Source organism: Choloepus didactylus, chromosome 9 (assembly GCF_015220235.1).
Source record: "Choloepus didactylus isolate mChoDid1 chromosome 9, mChoDid1.pri, whole genome shotgun sequence".
Lineage (NCBI taxonomy): Eukaryota > Metazoa > Chordata > Mammalia > Pilosa > Megalonychidae > Choloepus > Choloepus didactylus.
Genome location: NC_051315.1, coordinates 114412224 through 114435574, shown reverse-complemented (window position 1 = coordinate 114435574; position 23351 = coordinate 114412224). Strand labels below are relative to the sequence as shown.

The following is a 23351-nucleotide window of genomic DNA, read 5'->3' as shown; positions in this document are numbered from 1 at the left end:
TGCTAACTGTTCCTCTAGTGCAATGGTTCTTAACTAGAGGTGATTTTTGTCTTCCAGGGGATATTTGGCAGTGTCGGGAGACATTTTTCTTGTTACAACTGGAAAATGCACCTGGCATATGGTGGGTAGAGGTCAAGGATGCTGCTAAATATCTTAAAATGCTCAGGACAGCCCCTCACAACCAAGAACTAGCTGGTTCAAAATGTCTATGGTCCAAGGTTGAAAAATCCTAGTCCAGTGATAGGTTTGCTGGAAAAACAGACCTCCTGACTTCATAGCAATGCTGACCTAAGGAAACAGGGTTCCACAGCCAACTGGCCTTTGCTTGGTTGGGGTGGGCTAGAGCTCAACACATATGTTTGCATGTTCCACCATTCTGTGCATAATGCTCCCATTACAGTTCTCAGAGGACAGGAAGTCATAAAGGGCCTTTTAGGACTGTTTATGAATCCTTTTGCCATCTGATGAACCCGTGCTGCTTGTCAGGTTGGCATGGTTCTTTAGGATTGAACAATTAAGAAAACTGCAGGAAAATTCCACATCAACAATAAAGCAGGGTGGCACCTTGTGATACTGCTGCCGCACAACACACGGTAGATGGTCCATAGGTGTTTTCTGATTAACACACTCATTTTCAACAAAAACAAATCAGTTAAGTCTCTTTGTCAGGTAGAGCTATATTTAATAAAAACCAAATAATGGGGAGAGAAAAGAAAATAACCAAGTACAAAAGAGGCACACTGTCTTTTATTACTCAACTGGTAAATTCCCATTCTCTCTTTCTCTGCCATCTTTTAATTAGACATATTATGTCATTTGAGTGGGATAATGGAGAACAGTGAGAATTCTCATCCCCACTGGGTATAATTGCTACCTGTCTTCCAGATAGTAAGAAAAAGCTTCAAGGAGATGGTAGGAGAAATGGAAAAGTCTTAGAGAGATTGAATTAGGTAATGTGCTAGAGGCAGAGTGGAGCCAGGTTATGTGGGGCTTGAAGCTTATACAATTTTTATGTCATGTTAAAAAAAAAAAAAAAAACTACAAAATTATGGATAGAAAATTAGGAACAGGGCTTTGAAACAGGCCCATGCAAACTTCTTTAACTTCACTATATAAAACTCTACTTCTGGATATATTGAAATGAATGAAGTTGTGAGATAAGGTGGCTATTGAGAAATTATGTTGAGAAGGAAGGCCAGGAGAAAAGAAAATATATTGGCAAGTCTGCTTTGGCTTGCTATGAGGGGCAATGAAACACAAGGTCATCACAGAGTCGTTCTGGCCCAGAGTTAGGTGTGAGGGGAAGCTCTGGAATGGATTGAGATCAAAGCAACAAACACACAAAGCAGAAAGCACACTCCTGGTAATTTGAAAAGTGCAATGGAAGGGTAAACCCAAAGAAGATATGACAGGACCAAGGCTTTTCTGTAAGTTAGAAAAGGACAGGAGGAAAAAAGAAAATCTGTTGACATTTTTAAGGCACATATGTCTGGCTTCTTTTAGTGCCCTAGAGCAGGGGTTGGCAAAATGTGTACCAGGGGCCAAATGTGGCCACCACCTGTTTTTCTACAGCCCTCTAACTATGTATGGTTGTTACTTTTCTAAATGGTTGGACATAATCGAAAGAAAAGCAGTATTTTGTGACGTGGGGATTATATAAAGTTCAAATTTCAGTGTCCATGAATAAAGTTTTATGGGAACACAGGAACATGGCCACACCCATTTCGTTTACATATTGCATGCTACTGCTTTCACAGTGGCAGAGTTGAGTGATTTCATTAGAGACCCTGTGGCTTGCTGAAAGTATTTAGTATCTCACTACAGAGAAAGTTTGCCAGTCTCTGGACTACTAAATCCAGAAAGGGAATCAGTCAGAAAGCAGGTTAAGTAGATGTTAAAATGCAGGTGTCTTTTGTCAGAAATTGCTCAGGCAAATGATGTGTGATAGAGTAACACTCAAACACTTTTTGTATTTGGCAAGACACCTTATTTTTCAGAGCTTTTGACTAGGCAAACAAAATTTAACTAAAATAGATTAGGATTTCAAACATGCCTTTGGTCTCTTGTACCACAAATCTTTTCCAATGGTACTTAGGTCTAAATATATAATGTGGAAAAGCTTGACTCTAATAAGGCAGTATTCTGGTTGTCTTCAAAGTATACCTTCTTAGTGCGGTCGTATTGTTCCTAGATGCTGGCAGCGACTTTCTTTTCAAAAAATGATATCCTCTTTTATATTGCTCACCCACCAAGGTTTTTTGTTTGCCTTTGACTCAAGTAACTCATATTATTTTTTTCCTTATCTCTAAGAATTTTAAAGGAAAAAACAAATGACAAAACCAGTGAAATCTAAAGACATGTTTTTAAATCTTTCAAACAATTACAAAGCAATACCATTATGAGATTTTGCTGAAAACTTGTTTTGCTCATCCTCCATTATTGTTATGTAATCATTTGGACCACAAAAAGTAGAAGCTGGTTGGAGACATCTCTTCTGTGCCTGGGTAATTATGGGTCGGAGTAAGCTCCATGGACCTCAGAGGAGCCAGGCTGTGGTTTTCTCATTTACAGCTCTGACACAAACCATGGGCTGCTGGTTGCATTCATAATGCCTATGAAATGTACATTTAAAACACACGCCATAACAGTATTTTTTGTTGTTGTCAAGGGAAGACGGTCTCTTGACTCTGAGTTCATTCTGAAAAGAATTTCATTTCAATGGAAGATTGTTGCAACCACTATAATTATTACATATCCTCACTATCACATCATAATTAAAAATTAAACAGTAGCTATACAATGGCCCAACCTCTTGTGTGTGCCACCAGGGTCCATGAATTTGTATTCAGGATGGGTGCAGCAAGTCCTGGGGAGGAGAAAAAAACTTAATAGCCTTCCCAAAAGTACCCACTAAATTATCCAGCTTCAAGGTTGACTGAGCAGTGTAGACAAATAGTATGTCTATAGAGCCTTGTGGTAATTATTGCGTATAAAGTAAAACTTGGCTTGCAATTTTTTTAAAAAAAAGATGTAAATGTTTCACTCTGAGGAAATGAAGGTTTTATTTATACACCCAGGGCTGAGAACACTAGGTTTCCTGACTCCTTTCCCTTCACTCCTACATAAATATACACACAATTTGTGAGAGGGAAAATCATTCACCGGCATTCACTGAGAACCATTGACAGTCTAATTCTGATTCGTTTTTCATTTCTCCGAACACTACCACCAGCTTGTACACCCCCTGGAGAAGCCAGCAAGAGATCTGAAAAATAAGCACGGGGCTGAGAGGAGAAATGAACGATACAGGGCTAGCAAAGGTTTGAGGTGGGCTTCTCAATGATCTATTTGTCACTCCAAGCGGATAAAATAATTACTATCCTCAGAGTTGCCAGAAGAGACTCCAGTAGCCAGAAGTAACTCCAGAATCTAGTCTGCAACTGAGTATCAATAAAAAGATCCAGAGAAATTTTCTCAAAGCTTTTATTAACCCCCTACTGATGGGTTGTTATGGTGTTTAAAGGCAAGGTCAAACTTCATAAAGACATGCTGCAGGACTAAACCTGCATCGAAGGATCTTAAATCTACAGTGACTAATTAAAATGCAGGTCCCTGTCACCTACATATCCAGCACCTGCCTCTGGATATCTGCATTGCTGTACTGTTTCTCTTCAAGTGGGTGTCCAGCCTCAGCGTCTGTGTCTAGAAGACAGAATCTTGTATGTTGTGCTCAGGGACAGACTTGTAAGCATTTTTTAGATTTTGAATTTTAATCTGTTAAGATAAGCAAACTTAGCAAATAAAATAAAATAAGAAATTAAAAAAACAAAACAAAACAAAAAAATAAGATGAGCCTTCCTTACAGTCCTCCCTCCCTCCCATGCTTTCTGCTCCTTGGCATGTGCCAGAACTAAAGAATGAAAATGATTCCTTGGCTCCCCATAAACTGCAACGACAAGAAAAACAATGTTGCACTCATTAAATTCCTTCTTTCTCTAGCCTTGTAAATCAGTAGCCTGACCTAAAGAAATGATGTTGGTGGCTTGCCCCTGAACCATCTTTTGTTCTTTATCAGCACTTTTTTAATGTAATCATTCTAAAATATCTTATGGGTAAAATTATGGTGATTTAAGATATTTGTGCTATTTTGCTATCAATCTTTTTGCCTCACATCTTCTGAGAGATAATCTGTGCCCAAGCATTTTTAAAGCAGTCTGGTCCTCAGTTTCACAGAAGCCACTTTGATGAAGTCTGTGGGGTAGATAGATGGATAAATGAATAAATAAATAAATTCTTGTTTGGGAACCCTTTCATTCAAGATGTTTGTCCATGAACAAAACTTAACTATGTAGCTTCAGCTTCTCAGTGGGTGCTAAATAGGGACTTACCATCCACAAATTCACTGTGAATAGCAAATTTAGGTAAGATCCATCCATTAGGACGAACACTGAAAAGGGGCAAGCTCAAATGGTTCCCTGGAGAATCGATGTTTGTCTAGGTAACAAACTGTAAGCTGTAAATCTGCCTCCTAAATCAACCCTAATTTATCTTTCTCAGAACTAGGGGCACACATATAAACAAGCCAGGGATTTTGAGTATGCAACTAGCTGAAAGCTTCATCAAATATTCCTTCCACTCTCCAAGAAATTCAGACTTATCTTAAGAGTTGTTCATGTTGAGACGCACTGAAAGTTATCTGATCCTACAGTTATCAGAATACCTACAGGATTCCAAGTAAAGAGAGATACTATGAAACTTCCTGGGAAGGTTGATTTTGGAGACCTGAGAATTCTTTGAGCTGGCAGGTCTGGGTTTTTTTTTTCTCCTCCCAGTTTAAAATAGAGGTGGGCTGTCATTACAGTATATCATTGGGGCTCTTGTGGCTTTGTTTTACTAAAAGTGAGGAGGACAAACATAGAATTCCACCCTGTGAAAACTAGAGTATCTTCTTGTAACAGGAACAGTAGAGGGAGAATTTCAAATGCCTAAATTGTGTTTACAGACCTCCTTTTACAGACCCATGCAGGGAAGTCAACCAAATCAGGTGTGCTATAAAAGGCTGGTAACGTATATAAACGTGTTATGTGGGGAGAATGATGGATGAGAAGCTCTTAAAATCTCTCTGATAACTCTACAAGGCCATACCCAGAGTGTACATGTTCTCTGGAGAATGGCTTTTTCTTTTCCATCCACCTCTTGCCCTTTTCCTGTTGCAGAACATACACAAAATAACTTCCATAAAACTTGTGTGCTGGAACTCCCCTCCAATGTCATTCTTAAGGACCATGCTGTGAGACTATTTCTAGGTGAGATGTTGTTCTAATGAGGTTCTTCCGGTATTTACAGATTGACTCCTGGGCGGGACAAGTGACACTGGATTTCACATTTCAGCAAGTTGTGTTAGAGTGAGACTCTAGAGAGGAGCTTTGAACCACCCCCCCCACCCAGTTTAAAAAAAAAAAAAAAAATCAAGTCCTAGAACAGTTATAGCTTTCCTGATACATTCTTTGTTATTCTTTATAACTATAAAAGTCATCTTAAATTCTCAAGCACAGATCCAGTTGGAGACATCTATTGGCCTTAATGACATTTTAAAATTTAATAGCTTGGTTGTTTCAGCTTTGGTCTTATAATGCCTGTAGGAGTTTAAACTATTCTGGCACATACAATTTTGCTGCTGGCTGACACCCCAAAATAAAAAAAAAAAAAAAAATGAATTCTAAGGTTGCAAATTCCCAAGCTTCAAATCTCTTCTCATAAATTATGCTCCTGTTCCTAACCTATATCATAGCTTTTAAAAGAATTGCCAGAAAGATAGAGTTTCAAATAGAAGGGCTGCAAGAGTAGCATTTCCTTGCAACAGTTTCTGAGAGCATAACATGCAGTGACCATTTGTATGTAAAACATTTTCCAAATGTGCTGGGTTGCAATTTAACCCAAAGATATCTATGTCTTCTCTCCACTCACCAGTCACCTCATTGTGCTACTCTTAACTAGCAAGCAAGAAACTGGACAGGAAAGATTTGGCTATAAATAAAACAGAGGATTCCTTGGGTGGTGCTAAAAAACAGCTCCTCAGCATTCCATGGTTAATGGCTATTGTGCCCTGAATAGTTTGATTGCCTGTGTTCAGAACTCTCCCAGACTCCCAAGCAGGGAGACCAAATTGGGATGAGAAGTGTCAGAACTTGGGCCGTGACAGGTCATCTTCCTGTTTCTTTCTCTTTTTTCCACTTGTATAACATTCCACTTTATCATCCATGGCCATTACTTCTCAAATCATTGTTCTTTAAGCCAAGCAATTTTTCTGAACTTGAAATACTCCTTTCGGTAGAACAGAACACAGAGATTTGCAACTGAGGTTTTACTGAAATTTTCCTCTGCCTCTCTGGTCCTGGCAATGACAGTCTTTTATAATTTCATGCACCAGTTTATTCTTCATTTCTGTCTTTTCCCCCTCTATTCTATGTGTTTCAGATGCAACAAGAGAAGGAAAAATGAGTTATTAAATGGTTGTTTCAGAAATAAAAATGATAATGGGTGATAAAAATGTTAAGGAGCTTATATTCTCAATCTTATGGTCGCAATGACTTCTATTTTGAGCAGCTCATGTGGCCTTTTACAATGACCATTAAGAAAAATAGGTCTCCTGTTCCAACTCTATAAGTGATGGGGAATTGGATGGCTCAGGAGATGATTAATGGGAAGCTGGGCCTTTCTGTCTTTAGGTCAACTTCTTGAGTCTGCAGTACATCAGAAGTGGTCCAAGGCTCGACCATCTGGCAGCTGTGGGGTGACTATGTTAATGGAATTGGTCTCAGTCCAGTTCTTAGTCGACAGGTGTTCACATCATAAGTGACACTAATTGACTTCCTAGTCTTTCAACTTGGAAGATGGTGACCCTTCTTTGAGACAGTGATGGGGAAGTAGTTATCCATGATATATTCAGGCTCCATTGAAAGACAAAGAGTTCAGCTTCTTGAGCTGGCACCAGCCTGGCACCTTGCAAATGTTGTTCTTGTCTCTTGTGAATTCCATTAGCCTAAGAAATTAAAAAAGGGGGTGGGGGGTCTGATTTCAAAAGATTTCTAATAACTTAGAATGGCTAATGCTTACCCCCCACCCCCACCCCGAGATCAGGAAAACCGTTGAGGTGTTTTTATTATATTTTTGTATTGTTATTAAGTGCCTCCTGTGAAAATTATATTTAAGGAAGAAAAAATGAAAATTAGATTCTAGGTCCTATTGATAATGTCAGTCAGGTTAGCAGCTTTGGGTTTTGGTTTTGGTTTTGGTGGATTAGTTAACCACAGCAATTATTGATAATAAATCTATGGATGGTATTCTTGATGGAGAATTTAATACTGCTATTTGCATGTTCTTATGAAATGGAAACCCAAATGGAAAAAAGTAACTTTAAGACCCTTTATTAGCATAAATTTCAAAGCATGGAAGTCAGGGTGTCTTCATCCAACACATACTTTTTAATTTTGTTGCAAGTCTCAACCGAGAATGTGGTACCATTTATTCACCGTCTGGGTCATGACTTGTGGGTGATTTGTCCTGAGTTGGAGAAGATTATTATTCTTAGTAGTAGTAGTAGTATTTTGTTCCCTGAAATTTCCTAGGTTCATCTACTGGAATTTTTTTTTTTAGCTCCATAAGTGATTTGGATGTCCCTATAGCAAGTGGGAAAGTCATACTCCTTAATTTAGTTATCGAACTTAAAAAATCAAGATGATAACAGGCACAGTGGATCTGTTTTGAAGCAGGCAGTCTCCTTTAGCAGAGTGATCAATGTCTTGCCTCTTTCTGAAAGGCATTTCAGGGGTAGGAAATCGCCAAAGCACCTGATACTATAAAGTAATGAACAGGCTGTTTATTGGTCGGTCTTTTGAGCAGGCTTTTAAGCCTGTAAATGTGGAAATCTGAGTGTGGAAAGTAAAAGGCAAGAGCAAAGATTTACTGGGCACATCTATCATCTTGGCTTTTAGAGTCTTTGTGATTAATACATCTTTAATTGGGGACTGATCTAGATGCTTTGGATGTCAGCAAGCTAAATGTTCCGGCATTGTCTCATTGGTTCCTAACACAGCAGGACGATTAGCAGCTGTCCGTGTAACAAAGAGAACCTGAAGCCCACAGCACAGCTTTTATTTTCCAGATTTGGAATGCCTGAAGCTCTCCAGAGGAGCTGACAGCTAAGGGAACAGAAGCCCTGATTCACTGCCACTAATCCTTTCCCTTTTTCTATGCTGTATTCTGTTCAACAGGAGGAAACCTTTCCCTTACACCACTTTCCATATTCCATATTAATTTTGGGGGGCAATGTAGGTCATTGAAGGCCTTACATTTGCCAGGATTTTCCATCCTGTCCCACCAAGACACACATAAAATAATTCCAACTGTGCATTTTTACTATTTTTTTTTTTTTTTTTTACATACTTTGGCCCATTCAGAGAGAAAAAAAATGTTGTTGCTAGCTTTACCCCATTTTGTTATAGTAAAACAGTTGCCTTGCTCGGGAAAATTCTTATAAATTGCCTTCCAGTGGAAAGATTGTTTTCCTATTTTCCTCAAACTGGCATTCTTACTTTACAGGAAATACACACACTGAATCCTGCCATGTTTCTGTTGGCAAATGTTGGACTATCCTTGTCAGAACCTGCCAACAAATTTGTTAGTAAGTGAGGAGAAAGTAAAACAAGCAGCTCTCAGATGAAACAGAGTGCACACTCGAACTGTAGTAGAGACACTTGGGTACCCCTTAAATAATTCCAAGTTAATTCTGGTAGATGTGAGCCTTGGTTTAGAGTTGAACTATCACCCACTTGTAATTCTACAACGAATTGCATGACTATCTATGTAGTAATGCTAATTCAAGGTAGTTGTTATAGTTTTAAAAACTAAAACATTAAAGTATTTTCTTTACTGCAGAGGGCAGGAATTAGTGTATGTTTCAGATATTAAGCATAATGATTCAATAGTTACAAAGGTCCTAATTTGCAAAAACTTAGCTCTTTCAGAACATCTTTGGATCTTTACCCAGAAGGTTAACTAAAGATTGTAGATGGGGCTTTCTAAAAATAACTTCAACACATCATCATTAATATTCTTGGTTAACATTTTATTTTTTAACATTTTGATTGTGGATTATGTACACATACAAAAAAGCAGGTAAGACCCACATGTATAGTCATTGAATATATTGCAAAGCAAACAGCTGTGTAACCATTGTCCAGGCCAAGGTCAAGAAATGGAACAGGGTCAGTCTCTGGAAAGCTTACCTTACGCTCCCTGCCCCCAATATTACTCCTTCCTTAACCCAAACACCATAACTTTTTAATTGCATTTGTTGGTTTTAGATTATTCTCTTCACAGGTAATTCTAATGGGAAGTGATTCACCATCAAAAAGCTTTTAGGTTTTAAGAGTAGGGATCAATGTCTAAGTTACCTCTGGGTTTCTGGCAGCTGGTACTATCCATAGCCCTGTAGCTAGCACATGGCAGACCCCAAGGAGATTTACTCTGTTGCTTCTGTTGCTATGGCTAAGCAAGTCACCTTAACCTCTGCATCTCAAATTTCTTGCCAGTGAAAGGAGGGACAGAGACTAGATGCTTTCTGTACATGAATGGTTGAGAGTCTGGGCTTGGGGACCAGACTTCTGAATTTACTACTTGTAAGCTGTAACTTGGGGCAAGTGATTTAAACTCTCTATATCTTAATTTCTTCCTCCGTAAATTGGGTTTTAAATCCCACCTGGTAGCTTTGGTCGATTCATTTAATTTATCTGAGCCTGAGTTCCCAAATCTGAAATATAAAGGTGATAATTACACCTACCTCAGAGAGTTGTGGTTATTAAAGGATGCTAAGTGTGTGAAAGTGCCCTGCTAGAGGAGGCCTTGGGCATCATTTTGCTTGTTTACCAGTGCTTCTCCATTTAGCTGTGATTCAAATGGCTCCAGTCTTCAACTGCTTAAGCTGTTAACTGTGGAAAGAAAGCTAAACTAACTCTTTTCTAAAGAAAAGAAAACCAAATCATTTTCAGAACCCCATTGTCTTTTCCCATTTAACATTAAAGTAAGCTCAGCTGAATCTTTTGGCCTAGAGTTTTGTGATTCTGCAGAATCCATTCATTATTAGAAGACCTCTATCTTGGATTGTACACCTGTGAAGTTGCTTGCCCTCTGTTGCTAGCATGGTTGACCTCAGGGTGACACTTAACAGTTTCTCACAGAAGAGTGAATATCTGCTCATTGTGCGTACTCAGGAGCTGGAGTTTCCAAAAGTGAATCTGAAGGCCATTCAGGCAGGTTCAAATCTTGGCTTGTTATTTTATAGGCCACAATGATACTACCCTCTTATTTTTTCTAAATAAACCCCATTTCACCCAAGTGGGTACTTGCTATAACCCCAAATGTCAGTTTGTGAGTTGACACAACAGAAAATTATTTCTTGCTCAAGTCACATCCAGTAGGTGGAGATGAAGGGAGAGCTGGTGGGGGTCTTCCAAGATGGCCATGGGCATCAATATCCAGCAGGCAGATTGTGGGGGAAAGATGGAGGGGCACAAGGTTGCTCTCTGCGGGTCAGGTCTAGAAGAGATCCGCTGTTCTAAACTCGGTCACATGCACCATCCTGGATGCAAAGGGCCTAGAAAATGTAGTCCTTGGATGGGCAGCTCCATCCCAGAAACAACTCTTTAGCGCAAATCTATGGTCAGTTAGCCACAAAGGGCAATCCCAACAGCTGCTAATACTTGTGCAACCACATAAGGTGAAGACTAAGAATAGCATCATATTCCATTATTTAAATGTGGTTGCTACCTCTCTACAAAGAATTTGTCTAAAACCATCCACTACCCATCTCTCTGGAAAAAGGAAAATGACCTACCCTTCATCTATCTGGAAAAAAAAAAAGTCTTATAAAATTTTGTTCCTGTATTAAACCAAAATTAAAGACTCTGAATTAAGGTGTTTGCAAAGTCTAACTCTTGAATCATTTAGTTAAAGCATCGTGAGTGTCCAAAATCAGATTCTTAAAATGAACTCATTGTCAGCATGGGTCTACCGTATTCTTCAGTGTTATTGTACATTGCTTTATTTTATAGTATTTGTTTAAAATAGACTCTGTACTGACCTTGGAAATCACTTTATGGGGAAAAAAAAATGCATCCCTCATACATTTTAAGTAAAGGCTTAATTAATATTAATACTTCCATATTTAAATATAAATGAACTTCATTTAATTCAGAGTCTTCTAAAGAGTTGGGTTGAGAATTTGGTTCTGTGTTTTTTGTTGAAGAGGGAAAAAGATACCATTTCAATTTTGGAATGCATCAAATGTTTTCTATACCTTCTGTTTGTTTGTTTTTAAAACAATTTCATTTCTTGACTATGGGAAAATATGCTCATGTGGGTGAAAGGTGTAGCAGCTAAAAGCCGTGGAGTGTGGGGCTGACTTCTTACATCATCGATGATGTGTCTAGGGAGGGTGGAAGCAAATCCAGTCTTTTAATGATCTTACCTAAAAAAAAAAAATAGCAGAGCACTAACTCAACTGGTTGAATGTGTTACCATTGAGCTCATATGTATATGAAAGGACTTTGCAAACTGTAGAGTACTACAAAATTCTGCAGCTGCAATAGTAACAAAACATATAGAAATTGCTCAGTGGAGTTTGGTGCCATAGGTATTGCTAAGTTCACGAGGAGAAATCCTTCCTTCCTTTCGGTGGGATGTCAAAGAAAGCAATTAATATTAGCACCAGAGTTCTTAGCATCTCTGAGAAGTAAAACCCTTAATCACAAGGATATCATTAGTGCTCTGAAGCATTTAATTTTGATGCTTGACAGCATTTTAAAATGCACAAACCTTTGATAAAGGCAAATCAGAGCCACAGCGTTGAAATGAGAAAGAGGGAACAAAAACCACCTTAACCTCCAAGTAATTAAATTTAAATATGCTATTTGCATTAAGCAGGGGTGTACCTATAAACTGTGGGTTTATTTTTCCTATCAATGAAAGACCCCTTAAGTCAACATGATCCTTTTAAATTCAGATCCTGGGGAGAGAAAAGGTTACCCTGCTGTGGTTCACAAGTCATCTTCCCCCAAACGCTGAGCATTGCGTGCCACTGACAACCACTTTTCGGGTTTCCTGACTTTTTTCATAAAGGACTGTTTTCACTCTTCTGTTGCCCACAGGCCGGGACCTTTCATTGCATCTGTTTGTTTTTGAGCTCATTCCAACCCTCCTAATTTGAGCCAGTAACAAAATGCAATCAGTCTGTTTCAGCTATTTTCCCTTTTTTCACCCCAAGTTCCCTCCAAATGTTTTTAATTCAATGCTTTTGATCTGGACTCAAGAAAACAGTTTTATAGCCCATGAACAGTGAAGGTTTGTAGTGAATCCTTCCTCCCTTTCCTTGCTCCATATCTTCTTTTCTCTTCTTCAATCCATTCGGGTGTCAAAAGTGCCAAACTGCTGCAGTAAAATGACTTGTAGGTGTTTAATGGCAAGTCATTGAGGAAGTGAATAAAAGAAAATTGCAGCATTCGCATCCGTGGGGAGCAAGGAGAACTGCTGAGCTTTGAACCAAAGAAAGTTCCATTTACCATTTTCTTAAAGGGAGCCACCTCTTGTTTGGCATCAAAGCGTCTCCTGTAATTCTTCATTGTGAAATGTACCACTGTTAGAGATTCGTGCTAGAGCCCCCGAATCTAAATTGTTGCTGTTTATCAAACCCACACACAGAGATAAACTCCACATGTAGCATGTACCTTCTGGATGCATAGTAGTCTGTTCTCAAACCAAATGTAAGCACAGTTACATTGCAAATGGAGATCCTATTCATAAAGCATTCTCAGTTTCTCAGGGATGTGTGAAATTCTGAATACAGAATGATTTGGGGGTGAAATTTATCTTGGCTTTCTACTAGAACTCTCAGATCATTCAACTTCCAAGCTTTGGCAAATTATTCCTTTTAACCTCTTTTGGTTTTTGCTGCCTCCTTATAAAATGATATTTTACTACAATTTTCTTATAGCCAAAGGGTTCATGGAAAGAAAATCTGTCCCACATACTTAATCTTGCTGTCCCTACCTTGACTGCGGAGAGTTCTCTGTTCTATTATCCTTACACTTCAACCACTGTGTCTTTTTGGAGGATGAAGTTCAGGGGCATACATGGTAACCAACAGCTTCTCTTGGTGGTGATGACTTTGTTTACACTGGTGTACCTTTGGAGAATAATGCTAGTCTTATAAAGCAAGGGGGTGCTTAGGGTCCTCTCTGAATTTAGGATTATGACCTGGGGGGATCTCAACACCACTGAACCTTTGTGATTAGGATATCAGGAACACTATTTGCATAATGCAAAGAAGGGTTCAGCGAATTGTCAACACCTTCATCAATCTAAAGAGCAGTCCCTCAAAATGGTGTCTGAAACAGGTGTGGCGGAACTGAGTTTTAATGTTAACTTATGTTTGAATGACATTTTCCAACCTGTGTGTTGAAAAAATGTTCAGAAACATGACATATGCCTTAGAAACATAGACTCCATTTATAACTAGAATCATCATTTATTTTCATCCCTAATTGTCAATATCTCAGTTAACCTGGCTAGTAAAACTAAACCGACAAAAGGTCATCTGAGACAGGTGCAGATGGAAAGTTGTTTTAGGGATGCCTTACATCTGGTACTTCATAAGTGGAAAATAATTTATTGTCTACGAAGATTCTTTTAGATATATTCTAACACTTGGTTAACATTTATTCATTCAACAAATCGTTATTGAGCACTCACTATGTGCCAGATGTGGTCCTGATTATTGGGGCTATAGAGATGGACAAGTTCAAGCCCTGTCCTTAATGAATGGGCATTCTAACAGTTTACGTGCTTGTATCTAGTATGCAGGTATTTTATGAATGGGGACACTGAAGCTAGAAAATTGGAAGGACTTGCCCGAGATGGCAAGAACAGACCCAGAATTTTTTTTTTTTTAAATCCATTGGTTTGTCACCAAATTAGTACAGTGAAGAATATTTTAACGTTAGGTATGTGGATCAAATATTTGTTTGTCTTCCTTTCACATGTCCTGGATGCATCCTCTGCCCCCATAGAACAAGGATGCTATAAATCCCCTGGAAATTCCAGTCATATTTGCAGCAGTGCACCTTGGCTTAGCCATCCTTTCTCCTTTCTGCTTCCCGTTTAACCACACAAATCTTAACCATACTTCACCAACCTCACTCTTTCTTTAATGGGGATACTTACATCAGCCACAGCTTCCTCCTGGCTTCTCTGCTGATGGTTCAGCAGATTATGGAGTGTCTAAAGGTACAGGATGTTGAGCAAGCTCCTCACACTCAGTCCTCCCCATTGCCCTGCAAAACTTGGATAAAAAGGAAGTAACTGTCTCCTTGAATTCTAGAAAAATGTGTCCTCTGAGTTGACATTAGGACATCTTCTCTGTAAGACTTCTATAAAATTCCCTTTTTTTTTAAATTTTTCCCTCCCCAGTTAAAAAGATGCTAAAATAGAAGATGGTACTTAATCTGATAAAAAGGATTGTATTTTACTCAGCTTTGTTTCCCGTCTGCATCAGTGCCATATTCTCTACATGCACATTAAATATTGTGTTGCATGGATGCGTCAGTGTTGATGAAGACCCATGTCTCTACAAGGTTCCAGAATATAAATCAGAGAACTGAAAAACCAGCAGGGCCTTTTTTCTGCTTGATCTTTTTATGTTGACCAAAATTCCCACTAGGATTAGAAGTTCTCCTCTGAACTGTGGCATTGATTTGTCCAAGCTCCTATTGAACCAGATTTTATTAGTCTATTATCTCCTCTGCTAATTCTGTTAGCCGAAGTCAGAGCCCTGGGGTATGGGGGACGCAGGAGTCAAAATATTCCTAAATGGACTAGGGATGGGCAGTGTTTACCAGGTATGGCAGTGTACCTGTGGTGGCATTGGAGACACTGATGGAACAGTATATCATACTGAATTGTCCTGTTTGAAAGTACCCTTTTCAATTCTCACTCAGTCTTTCTGATTACTTCGAGGTCAGAACCTCAAGTTGGTGCCAGAATATCTTCCATGCCTCTCTAACACTGGCCAATCTCTCTTTTTAACAAAGCTTAGATACTATATGGCAAACATTTGATAGCATTGCTTCATTTACATTCTGTTCATTTTTATAGTTACCTTGCAGTAGTTGCAAGTGATAACAGGGTTTCATTTATGCCAGTGATGAGAAGTTTCTTTTCAAATATAGCTATTTAAGTAAAAATAGTTAAAAAAAATTACTTAAATCAGTATAGTACAGGTTTCAGAAGGATGGAGCAGCAATTACATGGGTAGCAAGAGAAGACGGTTGTTTGGGGACCACTGGAGTGGGGGGAAGCAAAAGAAATTAACATTGCCTCCTCCAGGGAAAGGAGCCACGGTCAGGCACTCAAAAGTGATGGCTTCCAGATGTAGAGTTCGAGGTTGTATTGAGGACAAGGTAGAAAAGACAAGGGGAGAACATTCCAAAGTGACATGTAATGTAGAGAACATCCAAGTTGCATCTTTTCTCCAAAAGAGGCAATGTGGCAAAGTCCAGCTTTTCTCAAACTGCTGTTCTCCTTACCAGAGAAGGTAAAAAAAACTCTCCTCCAGGGGTGGGGGTGGCGAATGATCACCATATTGTACTACAGCGCCATTATCACATCCCTGTCACGTTTCCCAACCTCACTTTTGTCACTGTGCCTTCATAGCAGGCTGTTCTGCAGAACATCTGTTCAAGAAAGAATTCAGACTTTATAGCCACACCACATAACACTCATTTTGTGAACTAGAGCAATTCATTCTACGTTCCTCCAATTACCCTTCTAGAAAGGGTACTGAAGACAAATGTCAACTTAGCAGTTTTCTCATTGTCTCCGTCCTAACATTCTATTTTCATTGATTCCTTCCTGCTTCTCACTTGCAGTTTCTCTTTAATCTATATTTTCCTCCATTTTTATGACTGCTGAGTCAAGTACGCCTTGGTGTTTATTCTCACATTTTAGCATAACAGTTTTCCAAATAGGCCTGCATTTAGAAATATTCTATTAGCTCACATGATTATATTGTTAACTCCCTGCCTGAGAGTTTTGAGCACCTCTGTTGAGCTCATATTCCCTTTGAATGGGCTCAGGGACACTGCTGCTCAAACTTATAAAATGGAAATCGGATTCATTTCCCACATGCAGCAGTTTTCATGATAACCCAACTTCAGAGAAGCTGGCTTAATCAGTGCACCCGGAGGTCAGCCTGGTAATTCTTTCCCGAGGAATCTTGTCGATTGTCAGAGTCTCACCCAGACCACGTCTGAGAGAAAGTTCATTTTATGATTTTCCTCTTGCCTGCTTTCTTTCACTTTCGCATTTCATTTCCCAGTCCTGAACATCACAGTTTAAAAAGCCCCCTTTTTAGGAAGTGTATGCTAAAATGCTCTGTTAGGCAGTGTATTTATTACCTGGACTGAAATGGCTTTTCACAGCCAGGCAGCCTTCTTGCTACCTCTACATTTAAAAAAGTTGTTCTTTGCATTTTGATGGACAGTGGCTCTGTGCCAACCAGTAAAGAAAGAGAGAAAATGTGTTTGTGTGTATATATTGGGAAAGGGGATTCTTAATGCGTTTAATGAGCACATTTCCATTTTTCATTTTCTTCAGATGTTCAGTGGCTTCCATATGTCCATTGCAAGCAGCTGTGTTCATCCAGTTTGCTGTTACTAACCTTGGGGTTGCCTTTGATGGAGGACACATGTGTCCACTATATCTCTCACTTGTGTTTATGCCTGAGATCCAATCTGGAATAGCTTTGGGATTGAGAGAAACAAATATGGGGGAGGCCTGTGTGTGTGTGTTTCTGTCCCTGAGATCTTAACAAAGATGCCAGGCTGTCAAGTAACCACCTCCAGGAGGTGCTCTCTGGTGGACTGGCTTGAGCCGGACGACTCCCTTCTGTGGCTGTGGGGTGTGCTGGTTGGTTTCCCTGCCACATCTGTATACCTGCCAGATACGATCAAATGAGTTTGAAGCTTTTCCCACTCTACTTTCAGTGACAACTTTATTTTACATTTTCTCTTTCATCCTCTGAGTTAGGGGTTGGCCATCGTAGTGTGTGTATCAGGGAAGGGCAAGGGGAAGACTTAACACTAAGATGTTCCTCAGTAGCCATTTTTTAAAGTCCAGTTTCATCCCTGTTAAAATTTAATATATTTCTACAGTTTGGGCACCAAAAAAGAATATATGGAGCAGTTTTGTTAGATAAGATTAAAAATTTCACAAATGCTCCTCCTTCTCCCTGGAGAGCATTCATTTGTACCAGAAGTTGTCAGTCACAGCAGAATTTAACATAGCTGTCTGGGGATGTGACCACCTAATCAGTGGACAGTGGACAGGTGAGAATTTGGCAGCCTGCACAATTCCCAATGCACACCTAGTGGGGGGCCTGCTTTTGTGGCTTTCTGAAGAAGTTTTCTTACCTTGAGGCATGAGCAATATTTCAACTCTGTTGTAAAAGAGTTGCAAAAGGACACATCTGTCCAGAGAAACCACTATTGCTTTATTTGTGGTTTTCATTATTTCACGCTCATTTTCACCCTGAAAACTCCTACTCTAATTAAGCAATCCTTTTATTTATATTGAGAAAGTATGTAAATTGTTGCCTTCCAGCATTCCCTTCAGTGCCCAAAGAGGTGGTGCAAATTCTCAGGGACACTCATAATACTTTAGGGGTGGAATGAGATGCTGTTTTATTGAGCCTGAACAGAGGTCTTCCAAAGGCTTTCAGGGTTAGCAAAAGGACAGAAACCAGACAGCACTCTCTGTTCTTGCTTCCGTTTCTGAGGAACGGCTATTGGTACTGAAGGAGTGACCTTGAGGCCTATGGACCACCAAGCTTTCACCCCAGAGATTGTCTTCTAAGACAAACCAGACAGAAAAAATAATATTGGAGAGAACCATAAAAATGTGGGAAGAGCAAAAGGGGTTAGGAGAAGACAAGATAAACCTTCCCAGCTTTCTTAAGTAAGATGGCAATTATTGAATGATACCATCAAAAACATGTATCTATCTACAATAAAACATCTTCTGTTTTCTTTTTCTCCACAGCACCATCATCCATTGCTTTGGTCCAGGCAAAAGAAGTAACAAGATACAGCGTTGCACTGGCTTGGTTGGAACCAGATCGGCCCAATGGGGTGATCTTGGAATATGAAGTCAAATATTATGAGAAGGTATTACTTGAAAAAGCAAGGTCTTCTTTTCCTTCCCCACTCCCTCCCTCCTTCCTTCCTTTTCCTGTTTAGCTTTTGGCAAGTTATAAATTAAATCCTGAAATAACAGTGAATCCCACAACCAAATGCATTTTGTTTTTTATCAAGTCCAGTTACGAATTTATGTATTGTGAGTTATTTTGAAAAGTAGGAAAAATACATTGCATTCTGATACAACATGTTTTTCTTTCTAGTAATGGAAATCGAGAGAGCGAAGAAGTTCTAATCTATAAGGTTTATATCAGGGAGAGTGAATTGGAACAGTCACAATAAAGCTCTGTTAAGTAGATCATTCTATTCAGAAGGAAGGTGTGGGTTTCGATGACTTTTAATAGAAAATCAGGGAAGGAAAATTATATTCTTCAGCCTCTTGAAGTTGTAGAAAGGCATTATTTTTACAAATAACTTGTCTTTCTTAAAGGACAGAATTCTGAAGAGAGCTATTTGCATTCAAGGTTGTCTAGAAAGTGAACAATTGCTTTCTCTTTCTTTTTAAAGATAATCACTTATTGGCTGCCTTATTAAAAGCAGAAAAGGGACAGGATTTTTTTCATTGAAACCAGATTACAACATTTTTGACATTTTTGAGACAGAAAATAGAAAAAGACAAGAGACTTTCTTACAGTTATTTCTGTTAAGTTGCTGGGTGGGAAGCAAGAAAAGCCACAAGCCATCTTTTAATTTTCTTTTCAGAAAAGGTTATGAGTAAAGCTCTGGCTATGATAGTACCTGAACTCATCTCTTTTGACACCTAAGAAGTAACAATAGTACTTAGAACACTGAAAAGTATGTGGGGGTTAGGGAGTTTATCAATCTCCATTTACTTTCAACTTCGAGTAGGCTGGCTGAGCTGCTTTGATGTTGCACCTGGAGTATACAGAGTCTTTATTTTGCCTCCTTCCTCAATTTTTATCTTGCCATAATACAGGATCAGAATGAGCGAAGCTATCGTATTGTCCGGACGGCTGCCAGGAACACGGATATCAAGGGCCTGAATCCTCTGACTTCCTACGTTTTCCACGTGCGAGCCCGGACCGCAGCCGGCTATGGAGACTTCAGCGAGCCCCTGGAGGTTACAACCAACACCGGTAAGGAGGGCTGGCCTGACCCAGCTGGGCTGGTTCAGAACCGCTCTTTACAACACAGGGCGAATCCCACAACAGTGAAATCTAAGGAGCTGTACATAATTTTCTGCTGTGAAGACATTTTGTTGGAATGAACGTTGCATGAAATAAGATAGCCAATGTCTGTAACTTAGAAGACCTCGTGCTGCTTAGAGAACATTTTCATAATGGTGTCCAACCTGTCTTTGAATATGAATGAAAAATGGTGTTTATTTTTCTCTTGTTTTGAGCCTTCTATAGACGATGAAAAATGGGATTACTAACCAGACTAATTGAAGGTTGCATAGCTCCCCTACATTAAGATAAGGAGCTTTCTCTCTGAGAAAATTAAAGAAGAATCCCCATTTTCCCCCGTACTTATTCCTAGGAATCTTCAAGTCATGTCAGATGAGGTAGTTTCTTGATTTTTTGTTTTGTTTTGTTTTTTCTTTTAAGCTGCTTTAGATAAATATATCACATTTTTCAGTGTTGTGAGTTGGATCAATTGGTTGATTGAGTCAAATGTTTACAGAAGGCCTACCCAGGGAAAGCAGTTTTCCTAAGATAATTCTGTCTCCATAATTAACAAGCCGAAATATGGCTACCTTGATAAAGAGATGGTGGTGGGCAGAATTTTTGACATTAGTTCTAGAAAGTAATTTTATTCACAATTTATTAAATAAAATAAGATTAAAAAAAAAAAAAAAGCAAAAGAGAAAGTGCTCCAGAAATGAACTTGAAGGTGACTGACATCGTTTGAGATTATCTTGGAAGGCTTCAAGAAGGAAGCGGCTTTTGAGCTGGCCAATAATAGGCAGATTTTTAATAGAAGTAGTGGGGGCATTTCAAACTGTTTGTCCTTCATGAAATGTTCAAATCTCTTGCTCATAAGGAATGCATGAGATCATTATATAAGATTTAGGGCAGGAGGTAGAAAGGAAAAGAAGAAAGAAAAGGCAATGAGTGTTCATGTTTACTGTAGGATTTAATAAGAGAGAAGAAGAAAGCAATCTTTTTTCTTCTGGTTGAAGTTCTTCCTACAATTTAGAAAAGAATGCCTTCATCTCATTAAGGCTGTCTTAGAAAAGGCTGTTGAATGAATACTTAACGAAGGGCCAAAGAGGCTGTGAGCATTTCAAATGGCTTCAGAGAGTTGGAAATTGTGACCCACTCAGAAGTTCTGCCTCTAGGGCCTTTCCCAAGGTGACCCTTGTGTCTCTGCCCTTCCCAGTGCCTTCCCGGATCATTGGAGATGGGGCCAACTCGACGGTCCTGCTGGTGTCTGTCTCCGGCAGTGTGGTGCTAGTGGTCATTCTCATCGCGGCCTTTGTCATCAGCAGGAGGTAAGCACTTAAGGACTCCCGGCCCCACCCCCCTCCCAGCTTTTATGAGGGAGCTTTTTGTCTTCTCCACACTAAGCTGAGTCTTTTGATTAGCATCATAAACACAGCATTTGCATCTCAAGCTCCCTCCTTGCTTTGATCTTCTCACATCCTAACTGGAGCTGCCTGCTGAACCGGGCGGGGCTCCTCACAGGGGAGTTCTGGGAAGGCCCAGCTGCTTCCAGGAAACCAAGCTGGAAAGCAGGCTGATGGGAGATTCCTAGAAACTTGAACTTCCCCTGGAAGGCTTGAACTCTTTTATGCTTGGACCGATTGCCAAAGGCAAGAAAAATCCAGATAGAACTTGAGTCCAAAGTTTGAGCTCTGCCATTTGCCAGCTGTGTTATTTAATCTCTTTGAGTCTTTGTTTCTCTTTTATTTAACAGGAATAATAATATATGCCTCACGCATTTATTGATAGGAGAATGATAAACCAAATAGAGCATATAGCACATAGTAGGTGCTTTCCCATTATATTGGTTAATAATTATTGTAACCAAAGCAAAGAAATGGGTACTACAGCCCAGTCTTCCCTCAGGCAAGGCCATCATCATTTCCAAAGAATAGCCATTGAGCTCACTGGTCATAGCATTCCTCTTGGAATTGAATTTAAAACTGCAGATAACATCCTATGAAAGCTTCAAGTATCTAACTTGATACTGAAAAAAAAAAACCTAAAAGAGAGAGGGAGGTGGGAGGTGAAAATGGTTTGGCAGCAGATTCTTGGGTACTGTTTTTTCCTATGGTTAGTGCTCTGGAGGAATCCTGGGGCTGTAGCTGCTTGTTATTAACATGTGCTGCCCCCATACCTAGGTCTCCTTTATCTTCTTCAAACTTCACCCTCATGTATACCTGTGTTTCTAGCCCCCTATCCACTGCTTCATAAGGTGGGGCTTTTGTTATGTTATAAAAGAGAAAAGTGAAGCTCAGAAAGACAGAGTGACTTGTCCAGGGAGATCACATTGCCATAGTTGGAGAGCTGCTGCTGGACCCCCACTTGCTCTACTTGGCTCTCAGGCCAATGTCTATTGCATTGTCCCTCTCTGCCTCTCCTGCTGGTAATTCCACCCATGTCATGCTGCAGCTCTGTCTATTTTCACTGGCCTGGGCAAGGTACTATGCTTTTCCTTCACTGCGGTGGTTCATTATAATTAGCTTAATGTTCATATAACTGGATGGTCTTAGTTGTCTCATGTTTTTATTAATTGCATACCTCCATTCTTTACTCTTCAAAATGTCCTGCTTTATGCAGATCAATTATGGTCACTCTAATTATAATACAGTATAGGATGCTACATTCTGTGCAGACATCTGCATTTATTATTGTGCTCATTCTTTTGGATGCAAAATCTATAAATAGGTGTATTTGATTAGAGCAGTGAGTTCCATCTTGAAGAAGCCAAATCTGCCATAAACACTCACCATTGTTGCTGTAATACAAACATACAAATAGATACACCTGCCACACTCTATATAGTAGTATATCTCAGCCTTTGTTAACTTTAGCTTAGCCTGAATGGAACTTGAATTCCCAGTGTTCGTTCCTTCCCTGACATTTGATTTTTTGTACATATGCTCCACTCACATACACATATGGAGAAATTATTTGCGTTAATATAGATCCATCTCTTAGTGGGGAGTGGAGCGGGAAGTATGTAGAAATTATTTTTGCCTTAATTATTACATTTTTTGGTGTTTGAAAATTTTACAGTGAATGTAAACAACCTTTTTTTGTCAGAAAATAAAGTTGCTTAAAAATAGAAAAATAATTATTAATTATCTCCACCTCAAAAAAAAAAAAGAAAAAGAAAAAGGAAAACTAAAATCCAACACCATGCAATGCTCACAACCAGGCAGGAGAACACTTTTTTACAGAAAGTGCATCTCATTTTGTGTTTCGACCTTCTCTTTGATATTGGTTGGAAGCATTCTCTAGTTGTAGTCCAGCTTTCTTTTAGATGTAATTTGTTTTTCCATTTTAAGTGGACCTAAATACAGCAGTCAAATCAGAGTGATTAGAAGTAAGTCATCCTCATAATAGTTTCCCCTTAAAACATCAACTTAGACAAAAAAAGAAAGGAAAAACACATGAGAGTGTAATGCAGGGAGACAGTTTATTAAAAGCCATGGCTATAGAAAATATTGTCATTATACTTGATGACTTAATTTCCTTTCTGCTTTTATTGATCACTTTATTATTTAAGGCAGGATTGATAGCAGGATGCTTTGGATTTCCAATTATGAGTCTCCCACCTTAGAGAATTGAGCCTGTCGAGTTATCCAGTGATGATTCCTGTTCCTTCTCCCCATTAAAAAAACAAGAATGTCATTTTCCAAGGCCGATAAACACCGCTTGGTGATTGGTCCTCAATGGATCACTTTTTAGAAAATGAAATGTCAACCCCTTGCCCTCATATTGATTCTTCTTTAGTGTCAGCCATAAAGCTGTCATGGAAAAGGCTGCCTGGAGCCAGGTAGCTGACAGGCTTCACAGTGGCTGATGCACACTCAGCCAATTCTTTGCCCACTCCGGCTGTCTGCTCTGTTATCTT

General features: G+C 39.3%; 1 protein-coding gene across 4 annotated transcripts in view; it reads left to right on the top strand.

The window, feature by feature from the left end:
* Positions 1-23351, top strand: part of EPHA4 (EPH receptor A4) — a 142509-nt gene that overhangs the window by 88971 nt on the left and 30187 nt on the right. For all 4 annotated transcript variants that reach the window (XM_037849145.1, XM_037849142.1, XM_037849144.1 and 1 more), the window contains exons 6-8: positions 18151-18275; positions 19243-19402; positions 20649-20760. In XM_037849145.1, coding sequence (XP_037705073.1) covers positions 18151-18275; positions 19243-19402; positions 20649-20760 — 397 coding nt within the window. The remainder of the gene's footprint in view (positions 1-18150; positions 18276-19242; positions 19403-20648; positions 20761-23351) is intronic.